Here is a 19,970-nt window from a genome sequence, read left to right on the forward strand (position 1 = left end):
AAATCATAAACTAAAATTACCTTAAACTTTGACAATGATGATTTCTCTAAATTCTTGACTTGAAGTTGGAGACTTGAAGCTTCTTCTTTGTGTGGAAAATAGAAAACAAATTTGAAGAGGGAAGAAAAATATTGTTGGAACTTGGAACTTGAAAAGCGTGTGGGAAGGAAACTTTTGAAGTCTTTTGACTTTTAAACTTTCAGAATTTAGCTTTTTTCTTTTCTTTTTTTTTAAATGAAAAATGTGTTTTTAGTTAATAAAAATAAATTGAAGCGAATTGGGGTTGCCTGGGATTGAACCTGCGACCTGTGAGTTGAAATCTTGCAGTGGTACCAGTGAACCATCCAGCCATTTTGAGAACGAGTTCAACAAGTTTTAATTTAATATATTCTTTAATAATTATAGAAGTAATATATCTAGTTTAGTCGGATGACCACGGGTTCGGGTGACCCAAAATTAGTACATAAATTCGCCCCTGGATGACCCCGTTGGGTGTATATTGGATTCTCTAAATATAATAAATTTTTAAATATTTCAACATCAGTAAATTATTAATTATTTTTAAAATTTTTTGGAGCAACTTAGAATTTTAGCTAATAGTATTCAATTATAATGTTGCTTCAGAAAGAGAAACACGAAGAGTGATGACAAAATAGAAAAAAAAATTACAAATCCAAAGGAAATAAAGAATTTTTCTATTAACCATGGGCCAATGACAATTCTGCTGTTCTTTCTAGCAGTGAAATAGTCAAATTTCTTGTTTTATTACTCCTATTGCATTCTCTTTTTGGTGCTAATATTTCTCCAAGAGACTAATTATAATCCTTATAATAAAAATGTTTCAAGATTTGCTTCATCAAAAGGTTAATGAATTACTTACTTCATATGTCGAAGTATTTTTTTTTGTTTATTCTATTTTTTAAGTGCGTTTAATAAGAAATAAGATACGCGTGTCAATTAAAAAAAATGGTGAAAGTGACATTAACTTTGAATTCAACATTTTCCATATCATCACATGTTATGAGTTTTCTTTATCATCACATGTTATGAGAAAAATATTGAATCTAAATAAGTACGATCTTTTTCACCGATTTGTTTGTCGATAGTATCTATTTTTATTTTAATTAAACGCACCTAAAAGATCAGATATAAAAAGAAAAAGACACGAGAATGAAGTAAGAGCCTAGTGACGAAAATTGGCATGCATATATTTAAGAAAATATATTAAATATTGATAAGTAAAAATGAATAGAACCTAGTGACGAATTTATCACATTGGAAATCGAGAACTTAGTCACAACAAATGTAATGTACAACTTTGAGCACCCATAAATAACCACTATACCAAGCAACTGCTTGTTACCGAGTGTTTACTATTTAATTTATACCATTTATTTAAATTTCTATGAAAATATATATTATCCGATACAAAATCAATGGGTGTGTAAGCATCCGAAACCTTAGATGTGGGCCCCCTGAGTCAGAGCCGTGAGAGCAACATGGGCCAACAAAATTTCAACCATATGGCAACGGCCCCAAATAAATGGCAAAGTAAAGTAAAACACGAATAAGCACCTTATTTTTTGTTTTTCCCAAATACGAAAAATCTGACAGTACTGATGTGGGCTGCAGAAAAAGAGTCAGAAAATTTTCAATAAAGGGTCAAAGCTCCACTTGAATCTATTTGTTCCTACACTTCCCTTCGACTCTATAATTGTGAGTTATTTTGCAATCTAATTTGTTGAATTTTGCTATGAATTCTGCTTTTGATTGAATTGATAGTTCTATAGAAGTGACTGTGGATCCTTTTTCTGTCATTGATATGTGATTGATGAGAGAAAGGAGAATGTAGAGAGAGAGAGAAAGAAGAGGGTTCCATTGATGGAGGTTGGAAGGAAAAGAGAACAAGTGAAATAACTGGTTTCGGGTTGGGTATGAGTTTCTTTTTGTACACTCTACCCTTGTCGGACTCCATTCGTGGGATTTAGGTATATTGTTGTTGTTGAATTGTTGGGTCGGGTATGAGTTTGTAATTTGAAACTGGGGATAATTTATTTGCTTATGAGCTTGGCATAGTGTCACTCAGTCTAAATTAATTAACGGTAAACTACACTTTGTTTGGATAGTTGTTAACAGATGTATTGTATTGTTAGTTTAAGTATTATATTTGTTTTGATTGTTAATTAAATTTTATTGTAGTGTATGTTCAAATACATCATTAGTTAATGACAAAAAGTCTTATTTTGTGTAATGAAAGATTTGGTGTGTTCGCGTCATTATCTTATAGTATTTTTTTCCTAATTTTGTCTTTATTTGTTATTTAATAATTCTATTTTATTCTTTATTGTATCTTTTTATAGTAGTTGTAATCCGTATTCTACTTTTCTTGTAGATTTATCATTTCAATCGTTGATATGTGACGGAGAAAATACAATCTATCCAAACTATACATTACGAAACTGTACATAACAACTATTTACACTCTGTTTGGATGGTTGTTCCATACGGTTTCATAATGTATTGTATTGTATCATGCATGTTTTAATGAATACAATGTTTGGATAGACTATATCATTCTTCGTCGTTACATAATGTCACATGTCAATAATTTGAATGATATACCAACACGAAAAGTATAGTATGGTAGAGCTACTATGAAACGGTAGTGTAAAGAAAGATTATTAAATAATAAGTAAAGATAAAATGAGAAGAAAATATTAAGGTAACCACGGAATCACATCAAATCGGTCATTACACAAAATGTGACTTTTTGTTGGTACCTAACGATGGATTTAAATGATACCACGATAACATTTAAGTAACAATAAAAAAATATATTGTATTTAAACTAACAATGCAATGAGTAACAACCTTCCAAACAAGGTGATAGTGGCAAAATATAAGGGTAGGGTCGGTCATAATTGAATGGTACTCAGAGGGAGGGCATATTGAACTATATCAAATAGAACAAGGGTATATTTGATTGTTTCTACTATAAAATATTGTGAATAATTAAAGAATTGGTTCTCGGGTAGTTTGAAAGACTTTGGTTCACCAAAATGTCATGTGTGATAACAGATCATGCATTTCTTGGCTTTGTACTTGTCATATGCAATAGATTTCTGTGTAGAAAAGATGGACATCAACTGCTTCAGCCAAGCTGTAGAGTGGCTCCAATTGTATTTTATAGCTCGCCAATGATTCTATGTTCAATGTTTATCCTCTAATATGATTGTTTTGAGACACACTTCATACACTAGGATGCTCGAATAGCTGGTTTATTATTGTTATACTTCTATTCAAGTATGTCTAGATATTTTTCCTTTGATTGCTACAGAGAAGGGAATTGAAAGGTGTTGATCCCTGTTGTTAAGAACATAGACAGACCTCTCAACAGATAGCTAATTTCTTTTCCAACAAATCAAAAACAAAATTCAATTCTATTGTAGACAGACTCTATCTCTCATAAAGAAAAGAAAAAAAAAGTTCACTGCTTCGCCTGGATGATGTACCTGGTGAATTTTATTGGGGAGAGGATGAGCAGTGTCCGTCACCAAAATTTGAGATTACAGCCTTTTGTCCTTTGGGATTTTGGGAAGTTTGGAGGTGCCTTAGAAATCTACTGATGTCCCCTCTAACTTCTGAAAATTCATATTAATCCTTCTGTATATAAGTTCCTTCCCCCCTTCAGTTCTTGGCTTCACCACTTTCTAAGTGTTCGTTCTTGTGGAATTGATGACCATTCTTAGCTGGAGGATAAGATTATATACTAAATTTAGCCTCTTTTTCTTTATGTTTCTGCACTGATTGATATTGACTTAATTTTTCTTTGGCCATGTTTTTAAGTATCATATACCCACGTCATTCTTAATTTTTTTCCCCTTTAAATTTTTTGTTTTTTTTATTCAAAATCTCATTTGTTTACTTGTAGAGAATAAGTGAAACTCCAAGTATCATCCTGTAGTTTCCTTGCATTTTGAAGCTTAGACATGGCAGAAAAGGCATGTGTAAAGCGACTCCAGAAGGAATATAGAGCACTTTGTAAAGTATGTATCTTTGTTCCTTCAGTGAATATATTATACATAAATCTGTTGCATTACAAGGCAGCTTCCTTTACTTCCCATGAAAATGAATATGTCAGAGGTCCTACTTAAAGTGCAGGTTAACCACATTGAATCTTACATATTATGAACTTTAGTTGTGGCTTTCATCTTCTTGCCCCTCATGACATTACCTATGGAATTTATTGTAGCTTAACATTTGTTAATTTAGTTGAAGTTGTTTGCTTTTCTCTTCCTGATTGCCAGAGGTGAAAGCATGGCACTTCTATTATTATTTCCTATACAAATTGATCCTAAGTTTTATTTCGTGGACTTATTGGTATTGGACAACAAGTACTGTGCCTTTGTTAATTAGACTCTTCTTCCTGATGTGTGTTTGGACATTTATACTCTGATCTGAGTCCTCAGAAAGTGATGAAGCCCGTGATCTTGTAGGAACCTGTCTCCCATGTTGTGGCCCGGCCTTCTCCAAATGATATTCTAGAGTGGCGTAAGTCTCTGCTGCTTGTTCTCTCAACCTGTATTTGTCAATATATTTAGTTGAACATATTGGTTTTCGTGAACTTTGTCTAGTTCCTTTTCTTTCTACCAAATAAGCAGATTGTCCTATTCCTTTCCTGTTGATACCTCCTGCATAAATTTTGTTTTCACTTGTTTGTGCCCCATGCATCTAAATACGCTATTGTGAGGCAGTCTAATATGGAACTAAATTGACACAAATCACCTACATGAACTGCCGGTAAAGGAATGAAATTGGCATATCATCTGATGCTCTTCTCCTAGTGCATATATATTTCTCGGCTTACTTGCCAATTGTGCTATAGTTTTAGCTTCTTTTCGTCAGATGACTCATTACCTGTTTGCTTTGCTTTTCCTAATCTTTCCACTTGTTTTACCTAAATCTCATGTCCAGATTACGTTTTGGAGGGGAGTGAAGGAACACCCTTTGCAGGTTTCTACTTTCCCTAACTAACTTTGATATTTATTTTGACAATGCACTAATACTAATGTGATGCACCTTCTTCTCAAACCTTATCATTTGACACTCTTTTTGTCACCTTTGAATACTTATTTGTTTTTCTCTGAGTTAAGTCTTTCTCTTTTGGTTGTTGCTTGTGTGCCAACTTCAATAATAAGGTGGATTATATTACGGTAAGATCAAGTTTCCTCCAGAATATCCATTTAAACCTCCTGGAATCAGGTAATCTATATTCAGATCAGTTCGATTATTCCAGACTTGTTTCTACTCTTTGACAATGTGTCTCAGTAAGGTTTTTCATTTTGTTATTTGGAATCACATCTTTGTTTGCTTTGTCTGTAGCATGGTTACTCCAAATGGAAGGTTTATGACGCAAAAGAAAATTTGTTTATCTATGAGTGATTGTAAGTGTTTATAGAGTGCATTATAGTTACTATTGTCTGTTGTTTTGAATGGATTCGGTGTTCCTGACCTTCGTTATGCCATATTGCTTCACAGTTCACCCAGAGAGCTGGAACCCTATGTGGTCTGTGTCAAGGTAATAACTTACAATATACTTATCAAAGAGTAAAAAATATGGTGATTTTATTTGTCTCACCACCCCACAGCTCTCCTCTTTTTCAGTCAAATTTGTCTGATAATCTGTATTGTGCCCACAAACTTATTTCCACTTTTTGTATAACCAAAATGTGAAATGAAATATTTTTCTGATTACTTTTCAGAACTAAGTAGTAAAAACCTGTCTTTTTGGTTTTCCGAAATAAGTTGTATCTTTACCATTACTATGTTGGCTTCATAGTCATATTTCTTCATTTGGATTGATCTTCCTCCACTTTCCTGCAGCATACTCACTGGACTGCTCTCTTTTATGGTAAAGGACCTGCTTTCCTTTTCATTACTGATTTATTTTCTGGGTTGTGCTCTCTTTTTTAGTTAATGCTCATTTCTTTCGTGTGTATGACCGTTGGCTTCTTCTGTATTTACGCATCAAGCAGCACTAAACAATATATGGTCCTTATTTTGAACTCACCAGCTATAGGCTGAAATTAAATCCTACCTCATCCCACTGACCTATTTAACATAGCGCAACGCCACCTTCGAAGTGTACAAAGGAGAGGTGGGAGCTGCCTTGAATTCTTCCTATATTTCCCTTTGCCTGCTTAGAAAACTGCACTAACCCTCCCAGTTACCCACCCCGTCTGTTAGGATGCCTGTCTCTTTTATATCTTTTGAAATGGTTACTGCTTCTTGACACTCTCTTTCCCCCCCCGCCCCCCCCCCCCCACCCCCCACCACACACACACAGAGATGTGAAGAGACCCTGTGGTAGATTAATTTGTATCTTCTTTCTGTGATTGTATAATAGTACCTCGAAGAATGCTTAGTACCTCTTTTTGGTTAGAAAAGAATCCATGGCTACACTCAAAAAATTTCCGACTTTGTTGTTCCTCTCTGTCTCCCTTTGCTAAATAGAGACTTCAAGAAGTTTCTATTTATAGGCATTGGATGCCCTTAACCATTTCTTATTATTAGTAAGATAGGTTGTCTTGGTTCCGTAACATGGATCATTTCAATTCTGGCTTTTCATGAATATGGAAACCCTATATTTTAGTACGCTGAATAATAGGTCCATATTAGGCCTGCATTATCCACAATGCTTATTGTAGTTATCTTGAAAAGCATAGACGATAGAATCCATCCTTTCTGTACATCCTATAGTTCAAAATCTCTTTTTGCTTCCCAAACATTCATTTGCATTAGTGGCAACTTTTATGTCTCTCATCCTGCAGATGGACACCAGCCCTACCACAGGCAGTGTAACAACAACAGTTGCTGAGAAACAGAAGCTTGCTAAGGCTTCTCTTGCTTTCAATTGTAAAAAGTGAGTCAAGTACGAGTTCAACGCTGCATACCTTGTATTTGTTTCAGATAATTGCCTTAAGCTGTATAGTTCATGCAGTAAAAAATCTGTTACATGATAATTGATCTACTATTTTCACAGCCAATTGCTTCAACAGCTCCTTCTATTTGATCCCTTTTAACTAACTAATATTGCATCACAGCCCTACCTTTAGAAAATTGTTTCCAGAGTATGTGGAGAAGTATGAAGAGCAGCAGCTCCTGGTGCAACCAGATCAGGAGCAGGTGTCATCCATGCCAACTCAAGCGGAAATTTCCTCACCCTTGTTGGATGGTTTGAATAGCGTAGAGCCCCATAAGGACATGGAGAACCAACGGAGGAAATCTTTGCCAACTTGGTTGTTGCTGTTGCTAGTATCAATATTTGGTGTTGTAATGGCTCTGCCGCTACTTCAGCTTTGATGGTGAGTTTCATTAGCAGGGAACTTGCTATTCTTTAGAACAAAGTATCCGAATTCTGTGGTTGTGTAATACTTCTCTGTGTAATCACCTGTAAGTGCAAAATGTTCTAGGTTTGTCATATATCTCTAGGTTTGCCAACATTTGGTTAATGCAAGTTTAGAAAAGAAAATTTAATTTCACATTGGTTAGCATCTCCATTAAATAATTCATGTGACACTCCTCAAGGGCACTCTACATCATAAAGCATTACTTTCACTGGACAACCCCTCGGCAAATTTTATTTAGGGCCCGTTTGGCCATGCGATATGGTATCATGATATGGAATCATGAGATGAAATTAAAGGTTTGTTTGGACATGCGATATGGAATTTTTGTGTTGTATATTTTCTCATAAACATAAAAAACCCATAAGTTGTAAAACTATTAAAATAGCCCCAATTGTTTATTCAATCTTATCAAATAAACAAAAATTATAAAATCGCATAATAAATTATTACAAAGTTATTTGTTCTTCACTTAAGTAATTGTTTCATCTAACTTTAATTTAATTAAAAAAATTGAACATAAATTGTACTTGATATGCTCATATCTCTCAACTACTCTTACAAATAACCTATAAAGTAGAAAAAAAACATACATTAGTGAGTAAATATTAACTTAGAAGTTAAATACACTAAGATAAAAATTAACAAACATCACTGACTTCTAACTATTTACAAGAAAAATCAATAGTTAAATATTATTGAATAACGAAATTTTAAAAAGTTACCACAAGTTTGAGTCAAAAACACTTCTAATAAAATTTAATCAAAAAAATTATAACTAGTCCACTTGACTAAATATTAATAACTAATTGATCAAATTTTCCCAAGTCCTCAATCAATTGGACTTGATATTCTTCAGTCATGTGAACGAACATTTTGCGAATATTAAGATTAAGAAAGTGCGGCACCGTCAATGAAAATTGTCTTTTATCAATATTATGCTTAAACATTAAAAAGCTTGTTAATTAATCTTATTTAAATCCTAGCCAAATTTAGTAAGTTAATTTAATTTAATTTAATTTGAGTACATTCTTAATTATATTGGGTAAACTCTCCTAATTTTATTATTAATCTAAGTAGGCGTTTGACCATGCGATACCATATCACGTTATGGTATCGTGAGATGGAATCAGCGTTTGGACATGCGATTTTACGCTTATTTCATCTCATGATTCCATATCATGAGATGTGATTTCATATTCTCCAAAAATCATGATATGGAATTATATGGTGATTCCTTATCATGATTTGAGATATTTTAATACAAAAATTGATTCACGAGTTTATATTTTGTTGAAACAACTCCACATTCATATCTACTAGTTAATCATTTATTTCATATGTAAATAAAATTTATAATCACATCATTACTTTTTCAAATTTATTATTCTCAACGACATAAAATTTATTATTCTCACCAACATATAGTCACTTTAACTCGCACCAATCGATTGTTAAAGTGATGAAATATTTATGGTCTATGAGCATGAAAATATAGTTGCTGATGATATTGACCAACAAATGGCTCAAAGTAACAACGTTGGTTCGTCTTTTCGGTCACATGATCGAGAAATGTAAGTTCAACGTGAGGAAATTGTTCGTACTATGTGGGAGGATTATATTAAAGACTAGTATACTACAATTTATGTTCTAATTTTTTTTTATTAAATTAAAGTTAGATGAAGCAATTACTTAAGTGGAGAACAAATAACTTTGTAATAATTTATTATGCGATTTTATAATTTTTTGTTTATTTGATAAGATTGAATAAACAATTGGGGCTATTTTAATAGTTTTACAACTTATGAGATTTTTATGTTTATGAGAAAATATACAACACAAAAATTTCATATCGCATGTCCAAATAAAATTTCAATTTCATCTCATGATTCCATATCATGATACCATATCGCATGGCCAAACAGCCCTTAGAAATTTCAATTACTAACTTGTTTTAATTGAGCACATGACAAAGTGTTTTTATTAGATATTTCTTGATTAAATTTTGGTAACACGTTTTGTGTGTTATCTTAAAATGTCCATCATGTAAATAAGTTAATCACTTAAATATGTCATCTCCTTTAATTATGCACATCATCTTCAATTGGAATATGTCTGAGGTTAAGGTGATATATTTTAAGTGGTTAACTTATCTATGTAGTGAACATTGGAGAATATGCACAACAAAACAACTTCAAAATTGAACCGAAAGAATCTAATAAAAACACTTATTCATATGCTCAATTAAAAGAAGTAAGATTTTGGAGTGCCTAAATGAAATTTGTTTGGTGATATAGCCTTCTTAGTATCTACTGTATAATTTAGCTTGATCAGAACTTAGTTACAACTTGCAAGGATTCTGAAGGTGTTCGAACTAGTTAGATTTGCCTAACTAAACCAGTATTGGTTTGATTATTTCTTTCTGCAACAAAAAATGCATTGATATTTTTCAAAGTAACTGAAATACTCTTCTGTAAGAGAGATAAATTGTTTCATTCTCAAACAGAGATGCCCACTGCATTGTTGTTTGTACATATACATTATATATTTACTGCCTATAAGAACATGAAAAGTGTCAAACTTCACATCTGCATCAAGAATAACAAACGAATGAGAGTTCTACGAGTCTTCAAAAATATCATCAGTCATATGTCGGATCTTTCAAAAGTAGTGCATTTTTGAAGGATTTGACACGGGTGCCGCAACATTTTTGGAGAGTTCAAATTTTGCAGCAAACATCAAAGATCTCTCATTCATTTGCAATTTACATCCAAAAAAAAAAAACAGTTTCACCTCATCTGCCTCCTTGTTCTAAATCTACATTAATTCTTGGACTAGAAGGATTAGCCCTCTTATCCCTACTCAAGAGCCTTTTCAAAGACCTCAATCTTGTGGGCATTGGAGATTTATCTTCTTCCTCTTCAACTACTTCGTTAATCTGCCTTGGAATATCGATTACCAATGAAACACACGGCCTATCACTCGTAGAATCTAACGAGGATGACGATGATGGTGCTGCTACTGGTGGTGGTGGTGGAGGAGGAGAATTAGGACCCTGCAAATCTTCCTCCAAATTATTTGAACCCATTGTGCTCACTTGAGTCTCATTTCCCCAAAACAACACATTAGTTGGAAAATTTATCACCTCAGCTGAATCCTCTTCTTCTACTGGTGTTCTAAGTAAGTTTTCCATTGTTGATTCTTGTAACATGACTGGGTTTCGACAAAGCGGGCATGTAGAATGAGATTGAAACCACATATCAATGCAATCTACATGAAACCCATGATTGCATTTAGGCAAAAGTCTCGCCATTTCACCTTCAGAAACATCGCAAAGACAAACAGCACATTCCAATCCATCTTTGAATTCTTCGTGATTGAATAAAACTACCGGAATTGTTTTCAGAAGAACAGGGTCAAGCCCCCTGTTGAGAACAGATGTAACATTAACTTCATGACCTGGAGAAAAGTCGAAACGACGGCGGCGCCGCCGCTGCCGTGTGGCGGCATTGCGGTGATTGTCCGCTTGCCGGCGTTGGTTCCAGAACCATTTTGAGTAAAGGTGAAGAAAGAAGACCAACATCACTACAAGAAAGAGAACTATGACTGCTACCACTAGTATTTTCCCAGTCAACTCAATCATACTTGGATCATCTAGTTTACCATGGGTTTGCAAAACATCTGCCATTTTTAGAAAACTATTTGTTTTAGCTAATCCAGAAAGTTGAATGCAATTCTGGATTTACCAAATACTCAGAATCCTCGACACTCTAACAACTGAGCTATTAATATTCTTCTTCGTGTAATTGGATCTGCACACTCTGAAAATCGATCAGAACACCCAAGTGTAAGAGTTTTAGGATTCAGAACAAACCCAAAAATGAAAAAAAAAAGTAGAAAGAGAAAAGATGAAGATGGAAATATGTTAGATAGTGGTATATATGTATAGAGTTGAGGTTTGAAGAAGACAAAAAAAGGGTCTAATTAGGAAAGGGAGAAAAAGTGTAGAAGAAGAAGAAGAAAAGAGTAGAAGGAAATGACAGTTAAAGGGATATTTTAATGGAAGATTAGAGTCAAAGATGAGGGAAAAAAGAGACTCACCATGGCTGCTAAGGCGTCTAAAACGACAAATAACATTTCAAACTTCAAACAAATAGTACCTTCTAACACCATGGTCCAGACAGGAGTGGGCATGGTATGCTCTGTGCGGTCTAAATTATATCATACTAATATTTTATACAAATAGATATATTTAAAAGAAAGTAAAGTCAATTCTTTTTGTTAATCAATTACCATCAATATTCATGTATACAATCAATTTTATATGTGAATACATATTTCAATAATTTTCGATATTTCAGTATTTTCTTTATAAATATCAAATATCACATCATATATTAAAAAAAAAAGAAATGGTCTACCCCTCAACTTTGTCATTTAGAGTTGATATGTCCCTCGTTATGAAAGTGGCTCATATATATCCCTAATGTTATACAAATGACTCACATATACCCTTTTCCTCTAACAAAAGTGAAAAAATTAACTTAAGTTTAATTTTTTAATTATTTTAAATAAATATAATCCCATATGGGATATTTAACTATATTTAATCCTCTTCAAACATATATTATTTTTTTAACTTTTTTTTTGTTTCAATGACTAATTTAAATTTATTATTTTGATGGTCAAATTTATTTAAGTTTCGCTAATTCTTGTAAAATTTATTATAGATGACCCAATCTTTTTCTTCAAATACAAAAACTAAATTACAATATATCCGAAAAAATAGTTTTAAATTATAATATAGCAACAAAAAATAGCTTTAAATTTTTTCTTTACACTAAGGAATGAAAGAAAAAAATAAAATAAGAATAAGAAACTCAAATAATGATAATCAAGAAGTCAAAAAACAAATTATAACACACCTTGAAATTTGCTAGAAAAATCATATATACCCCTAAATGATTTTTTTTTAAAAAAAAATCAAAAGTCAAAAATATAAATTTAAAACTAATTTTTTCACTTCCGTTAAATGAAGGGTATATGTGAGCTCATTTTGCAACGGTAGGGATATATGTGAGCCGTTTGTATAATGATAAGGATATATATGAGCCATTTTCATAACGAGGGGCATATCAACTCCAAATGACAAAGTTGAAGGGTATATCAGACCCTTTTCCCTTAAAAAAACTAAAATACATACCAATTACGAATCGCGGTGTCAAAAAGTTCGATTATGATAATTCAACATGTACTGTATCATGTCCATTCCTAACTTTGACCATAATTTTGAACCTTTTTATTTTGATTTTCTTGCTCCTATATTTATTTTGAAATTTGGACTAAATTGAGGAAAAAGTGATCGCTAACCAAAAAAATAAAATCAATACTATTTGATTTGAGACTTTTAGTTAAAAATTGAGGAATTCTATTTTTCTTTCACTATAACAGTCGTAGTTAGGTTTGAATGTTTAACGACTTTCAACAACCATCAGCAAAACGAGAAATTGTGGCGAGATTCCCTTTCCACTTCTGTTTTCAAATGAAATTTGGGAGCCTTAAGGGGTCGTTTGGTTGCTGGATCATGAAAATAATTTTCCTATAAAATATGATATTACCAATTATTTCTTGAGGAATTGACTTTGTAAGACCATTCATAAATATTGAATAAGAGAAAATAGTTTATGTGTAAAAATAAAGATATTTTATGTGACAATTTACCTAAGATACTTTTGAATTGATTCATAAGATGTCAGGTAAGACGCATATATCTATTTGTTTAATTTTGTACAAATATAAGTATCTATTTATATACATTTAAAGTTGGAAGAAATAAATATCATCTGAAATCAAATTAAAGAGCATAGTTATACTTTAAATTTTTAGAAGTCAAATACTCCATTCTTTTTCATCAAATAATTCTTTTATCTGAAAAATGTTAGTTAATGTGTACTTATATTTCAAGTAGAAATGTTGACCTAATGACTTTTTTTTTGTAGAAAAGAAATTCTAGTTACATGAACCTCATAAATTCCTTGTTCAAAAATGTCAGAAATCAGTTTTAACATGTTTGTTGACCAAAGAGTGAAGCAAATGTACTATTTTATCCTACTTCAAAAATTAATTTACAAACTATTGTCACCTCTTTTAATTAACTCTTATTTTGACTTGACTCACAACATAGTACATTTCTGTTAAAAGAACCATTGCCCCATACCAAAGCTTTTGCAAAGAGTGAGGAGCCATTCTTGTGCTACATGAGACAATGAGACAATTGACATTTCTTTGCTTGGAAAATTTGAGCATATAAATAGATAATTTCTTTTAGGTATACATTTATCTTGTGTAATTCGTGGCGAAATTAGAATTTTTTTAAAAAAATATTCAAAATCTTAACATATATCTCTAAAAAATTGTCTCTTTTTTCGCAAATCACAGAGAAAATATAAACTGCACTAGACAAGCCTCATGCGACGAGTTCATGGCCGAGTAGGCAGGATTCGGTCCCAGGTCTCCCATATGGAAAACTCACCCCCCAACCACTCAATCATGCCCTTGCTGGCTGTAAAAAAAGTTATTATTAACCTATATGCATAAATTTTTCAACGAAGGGTGTTTGAGTGATCATTCTTGGATCAACGTAGCTATGCCACTACTTATTTTGAATTCTCCTTGTGTATTTATATTTTTATATTTTTAACTAGTCCTCTTAGTAAAAATTAAAAATTCTGATTCCGCTAATAAATACTTACAAAATTGCGCCGAACTAACGACCAACATTATGTGTGGCATGATGTTTGGAGGAAGAGAAAGTCAAATAAAAACCCTTGTCCATCCCTATATTTATGTTTTTTTATATGATTTGTTTTCCACCAAATATATAGTTATGGACAACATGATGATGTTTACTTAGTACTATAATAATTTTTCCCTCCTAACACCGAACCCACTCATTACCCTTTTAGCCTCCTCCTATTTCTATGTTAGGCTTAATTCCTCATGTAGTATATGGACTTTTACCTTTTCTTCAATAAATTAAGGAAAAGACTCCCACCACATGTATGAATTAGAGACATTAAGTTTGATGCATTCTTTCATGGGCAAGAGTGTAGCTAGTATATTATTAATTAAGTTTAGAAAAGATAGATTATTGGGTTGTGGGTAAATTGTTTAGATATATTATTATTATATGGTTTTTTAAAGTATTAATATAAGATTTAGGCAAAAATTATTGAATTTTATAGGAGTCGAATAGTTTCATGTGTGCTTATTAGTTATTAATTCGAGTACAAATCCAGGAATTAGAATTTAAAGATTACTTATTTGAAGTTACTATACGATATTCACTAAATCAAATATTTATAAAATATTTAATAGTTTTTTGATATATGTGTATATATTTAAGGTACATACAAATAGTATTATGTTTACACAAATATATAAGAAAATCAACAATCTCTTTCTCATTCTTCTACTTAAGGCACAAATAAGCGTTTTTTTGCTATTGAGAAAGTGAACGGTCAATACAAAAATTCAAGACTTAATCAAGCGTGAGCAAAGCTAGATTTTCAATAGTGAAAAGAAATAGTCAAGAAAACTGCAAAATACCAAAAAAAAAAAGGACCATGAAATAGACAAGTGTTGCTTTTTACTCCCTATGTCCCTAATTGCTTGTTCGTTTTTTCTTTTTTAGTTGTTCCTAATTACTTGTCTATTTTGATAAATCAAGAAAAGACAATTTTTTTTACATATTATACCTTCGATTAATTACTTTGAAAAAAATCTTAAGTTTTTAATTCATCCACTTCATAATTAATAGAGGTAAAATGATAAATTTAATATGTCAATTTTTTTTTTAAAATAAGTGTATCAATTCAAAAATAGACAAGTAATTAAGAACAGAGAAAGAGAAAGTACATAACCGAAGAAATATATAATGGTTTGTCCTTGGTGCAAATTAAAGGAAGTAAATGCACTTGTAAAAGTAGGTCCAATATATATGACCATTTAGACACAAAATTCTTGGCGGCCCAACATAATTAGGCACAAAATTCAGTACAAATTCGGTTTGCAATTTGAACAGAAATCTGTACACAAAACTACTCTTTTCTTTAAAGCGGTCTATTTTGAAAATAACTTTAGATATACGTAAATTGAAAGTTATGAAAATTTACATCAAACACGAAATTGAAAGTCATGAAAGATTACGTCTGACTTCAGATATATTTATATGATGTGTGGCCTTGTAAAGGTCAAACATTAAATATTTTTATCTTAAGTTCGATATGATTTGACAAGGTCAAACTTCAAACACTTTATTTACTGATGCTTGATCTGGTTATCTAGTGCTAACTTCCAAAAATTTCTTATTAAAATTATAATCTTGATTAAGAACCAAGTATGTACGTTTAATTAAAACCTAATGTTAATCCTTGGTTACAAATATTGCAAATGAAGCGTGAATATACAATTCAAAGGAGGATAAATATGCCTGCACTTCGGTTCGTCAATTTCCTTACCGGGTAAATCGTTAACCTGTTAAGTAGCACACTTATATTTTTATTCTAGGTATATTAGCCTCATTTAATATTTTAACATGATATATATATATATATATATATTTATTTATTTACCCTCCCTAGGAGTTCCCACCCCCTTTGCTCCCTTGGTGACGCTCCCTTGGTGACTCGAACTCGCAATCTTCAGGTTGAAAGTGAGGGATGCTTACCATCTGAGCAACCCTCCGTCATTTTAACATGATATATAAGAGTAATTATATATTTTTACTTTGTTAGTCCAAACTCTTAAAGATTAAAGTCGTAAAATCACGAAAAATTTATTTACTTTTCTATAATTATCTATTTTTCTTTTAAATAATAGAGAGTAAGTCAGCAAACTCAGAAAAACAGCGAAGATATATACATGAAAGTATGCAATAATTTATCGAGTCATTGACAAAGTCCTGTGAACACCGGTGGACGCATACATTCCATCAAGTGCTTTTTATAAGCAAATTATGTTTGATTAATCTTTTTTAAAAGGTACTTTTGAGAGTCAAATTACAATAAAAGACAAGTATTAATATACTTTTCATATTGAGAATATTTTATAGAGAGAACTTGTTTAAACATCTATTACAAAAAAATAAAATGTTCATAGTCAAATTTTTAATCAATATTATACATTTTTTTGAAGGGTTGAAACTTTTAGTTGTTACATTTTTCTTTTTTTCTAAACTTCCAAATATATTGTTGTCACCTTCTTCTTCTTTTTTTCTAATTCTGCAAAACAATACGTAAAATAATAATAATACATGAACATAATATATATAAGGGATATTTTAGTCTTCATAAAATAATTTTCTGCTTCTGCTTTTATTTTAAGAAGCAGAAATTTTTAGCTTCTTTCAAAAGCAGAAAAACTGGTTTCGCTTCCATTTAAAAGCACTTTTACAGATTTGCTAAACACCTACAAGTTCTAAAATTACTTTTTATTTTTATTATTATTACTTTACTTACTATATAGAGAAGGCACCTACAGGTTCTAAGATTTGCTAATCTTTTTGAATATTAAAAAAAAATATAAGAAAATATAATTTATTTAGTTGGAAAAAAGTATTTTAGATCCATTAAGTAATAATTGAAATATTTTTGGACCAATTCTTACTCCTCCATTTCTATTTACATGTCACTATTTTAGATTTCACGTTCCTTAACAAACTAAGTAAGTTTCTCATTATACCCTTATTTAGTGATCATTTGAAGTTAAATTTTCAATAAATGAACATAAATTAATATATTTAAATTAATTACATTGACCAATGAACACAAATTAATTATTTAATTTTTCTATATTAGTCAAATTCATACTTTCAAGGCAAATAACTCGAAGAATAAAATATAAAGTATAATATCATTTATGCGTTTTGTGAAATGATAATTATTAAGAAACGTCTATTTTTATTCAACTTCCTATGCTTGAAGGCACTTTTGACTATTTTCCTAAATTATATGACACTAGTGAACTTAGCCGCGCTTCGCGCGGTTATAATAGCTCGTTAAATTCACTAAATAACTTTATAGAATAATTCACTACTTAAACTATTCTATATATATTTTGTAGTGTCATCAAGATGACTAAATATTTCAAATTTCAAGTTTAAATTAAATTTATTTAGTATTAAGTTTTATATCTTTAAATCGCTTAAGAGTCTTTTATCTTCTGAAAATATTTTTTATATCTTCCTTATTTTTGTAACAAAATAAAATTTGATTCAATAAGTTGAACTCTTTATGTACATGTTTATCTATATATAATTTTTCCTTTCATTTGATTTAAAATTCATAAAATAATTATTTTTGCTTGTCTAAACAAAGTGTAAATTTTAGCTAAACCATAATGTATATAAATAATTACTTCTAGAGTCACTACAAAAAATACTACACATAAAAATATCATTCATAATTCTCATATTTTTATAATTCTTTTAACATTCTATACAAAATTTATCTCGAAGTATTGGTAAAAAATATTTCAACATAAATGCAAAATAATCTATTTAAAATTGGCTATTTAAACTTGAACAACGAAAAATAAAAATAAAAATAAAACATAAGAAAGAAATAATAGTGAAAATTAAAGTTGTAATTAGAATACATAGTGGCTAATAATTATTTTAAGATACATTTTCTTTGTTTTACGTGCCTCAAGTTCAAAAATATCATTTTTTTTTTAATGATTTCATCAAATATCATTGCATTGTGAAAATTCAATTACCTTCATTTGATCATTCTATCATTTTAAGTTTTCATGACTTAAATTTTAAAAAGAAACAGAAAAATTACAAACAATAAGAAACTAAACTTTTGTTAGAAAAATTATGAATGTATATCATAAGGTAAGAAATAATTTAAAAAATTAAATTATCTATATTTTTTCATTTCTTTGCAAATTAATCTCTCTCTCACGCCTATCCAATCATAAGTTACTAAAGGAGGCATTTGATCATTATTATTTTAGTTTATTTTTTTAATTTCAACTTTTAAAAAGATATTTTCGCTACGAAATTTCAAAATTCAACTCAAAAATTTCAAAAATTTGAAAGATAATAAAAATGTATTCACTTCTATTTGTTGACAAAATGTCAAAAATAATTAAAATTTGCATTACAAAACTCCAATTTACATAAAATATTTTTCATTTTGAAAATAACGATTATTTTTTTAAAAAATTGTACAATTAAAGTGGCCAAATACCCACTAAGTTTTCTCATTATGATCATATCCATTGTGCCTTATGAAATTATATAATAAAAAAATATTGAAGCAAACTATTGGGTGTCTTGTTCTTCCTTCACATTGCCTTCCCCCAAAATATGACTTCCTTTTCCTCTGGCAATTACAAAGAACAAAAGATAAATGCATAGTTAAAAAAATAACACTTCATAATATAATTAACGAATAACCTCTTTTGCTATGTGAACTTTTGAGCAACCTTTTCTTGTTTATGGGCTTCTAAAACGTTTTCTTCGAACTTGAATTTACATTTGTTCCTAATAAATCATAAAATTATAGTTTACGATTCATATTTTATAGATACTCACGTCTTATGTTACTTTTGAAAATTGAGCTGAGAAAAGAAAATAGATATTCTCACTTTCTTTTGGTATATGTGATTTTTTTTTTAGCAACCTTTTTTGTTATTGACTTTCAAAATGTGTCATTTAGGTTTAGATTCTAAATAACACTTCCTCTTGCAAAGTATAAATTATAATTTATAGTTCACATTTTATAAATATTCATGTCTTTTAATATGCTACTTTTGAAAAATGTATATAGAAGAGAAAATAGATATTCTAACTTCTTTTGTATGTGTGAATTTTGCAGCAACCTTTTTAGGTTGAAACTCCAAGTAATACTTTCTCCTACAAAATATAAAATCATAATTCAGGGTTCATATTTCATAAACGCTCATATCTTTTAATAAATTCCTTGTAAAAGATGCATAAATAAAAGAAGATTGATATTCTTAGCATCAATTCATATAAAAGAAAATGATATTTCACCTTTAAAAATATTCATATAAAAGAAAATGGATTTGAGACTCCAAGTAACATGACTTTCTCCTGCAAAATATAAAATCGTAATTTAGAATTCACATTTCATAAACAATCATATCTTTTAATAAATTCGCTTTGAAAAATACATAAATAAAAGAAGATTGATATTCTTACCATCAATTCATATAAAATAAAATAGATAATTTCACCTTTAAAAATGGTTAGTGAAATATAACAATCACCCAACGTTAATTGAGTTACTCCATCATTTGCAATGTTTCTTATATATATATATATATATATATATATATATATAAATATATATGTCCAAATATGATGTCAGTGCAAAGCATAATAATTTGTATGGTAAAATGCCATTAAATGTAATGGTTTTTCACATTTTTGCATTTATTAATTTGCAATGAAACTTACCTTTTAAATTCCATAACTACTACATTGATTCCTACATTTCCTTATAGAAACGTACACAATAAAAGAAAAGTAAA

General features: G+C 30.4%; 2 protein-coding genes across 4 annotated transcripts; one reads left to right on the forward strand and one right to left on the reverse strand.

Annotated features, from left to right (window-relative positions):
• The first annotated feature begins 1,553 nt into the window (after positions 1 to 1,553).
• LOC102601750 (ubiquitin-conjugating enzyme E2 34-like) lies at positions 1,554 to 7,541 on the forward strand. 3 transcript variants are annotated; one of them, XM_006357365.2, is made up of 10 exons: positions 1,554 to 1,716; positions 3,932 to 4,046; positions 4,497 to 4,551; positions 4,975 to 5,013; positions 5,199 to 5,262; positions 5,383 to 5,444; positions 5,539 to 5,578; positions 5,884 to 5,911; positions 6,831 to 6,922; positions 7,104 to 7,541. In XM_006357365.2, the coding sequence occupies exons 2-10, from the start codon at positions 3,990 to 3,992 to the stop codon at positions 7,360 to 7,362; spliced, it is 696 nt and encodes a 231-aa protein (XP_006357427.1). In that variant the 5' UTR covers positions 1,554 to 1,716; positions 3,932 to 3,989; the 3' UTR covers positions 7,363 to 7,541. The 3 variants fall into 3 exon arrangements, with proteins under 3 accessions (XP_006357427.1, XP_015168919.1, XP_015168918.1); XM_015313433.1 differs by lacking the exon at positions 1,554 to 1,716 and adding an exon at positions 1,755 to 1,932; XM_015313432.1 differs by lacking the exon at positions 1,554 to 1,716 and adding an exon at positions 1,965 to 1,988.
• Positions 7,542 to 10,130: 2,589 nt separating this feature from the next.
• On the reverse strand, positions 10,131 to 11,527 carry LOC107062603 (RING-H2 finger protein ATL3-like). The gene has a single exon (XM_015313438.1). The coding sequence runs from the start codon at positions 11,092 to 11,094 to the stop codon at positions 10,201 to 10,203; it is 894 nt and encodes a 297-aa protein (XP_015168924.1). The 5' UTR covers positions 11,095 to 11,527; the 3' UTR covers positions 10,131 to 10,200.
• Between the last annotated feature and the right edge of the window lie 8,443 nt (positions 11,528 to 19,970).

This window comes from Solanum tuberosum, unplaced genomic scaffold (assembly GCF_000226075.1).
Source record: "Solanum tuberosum cultivar DM 1-3 516 R44 unplaced genomic scaffold, SolTub_3.0 scf00246, whole genome shotgun sequence".
Lineage (NCBI taxonomy): Eukaryota > Viridiplantae > Streptophyta > Magnoliopsida > Solanales > Solanaceae > Solanum > Solanum tuberosum.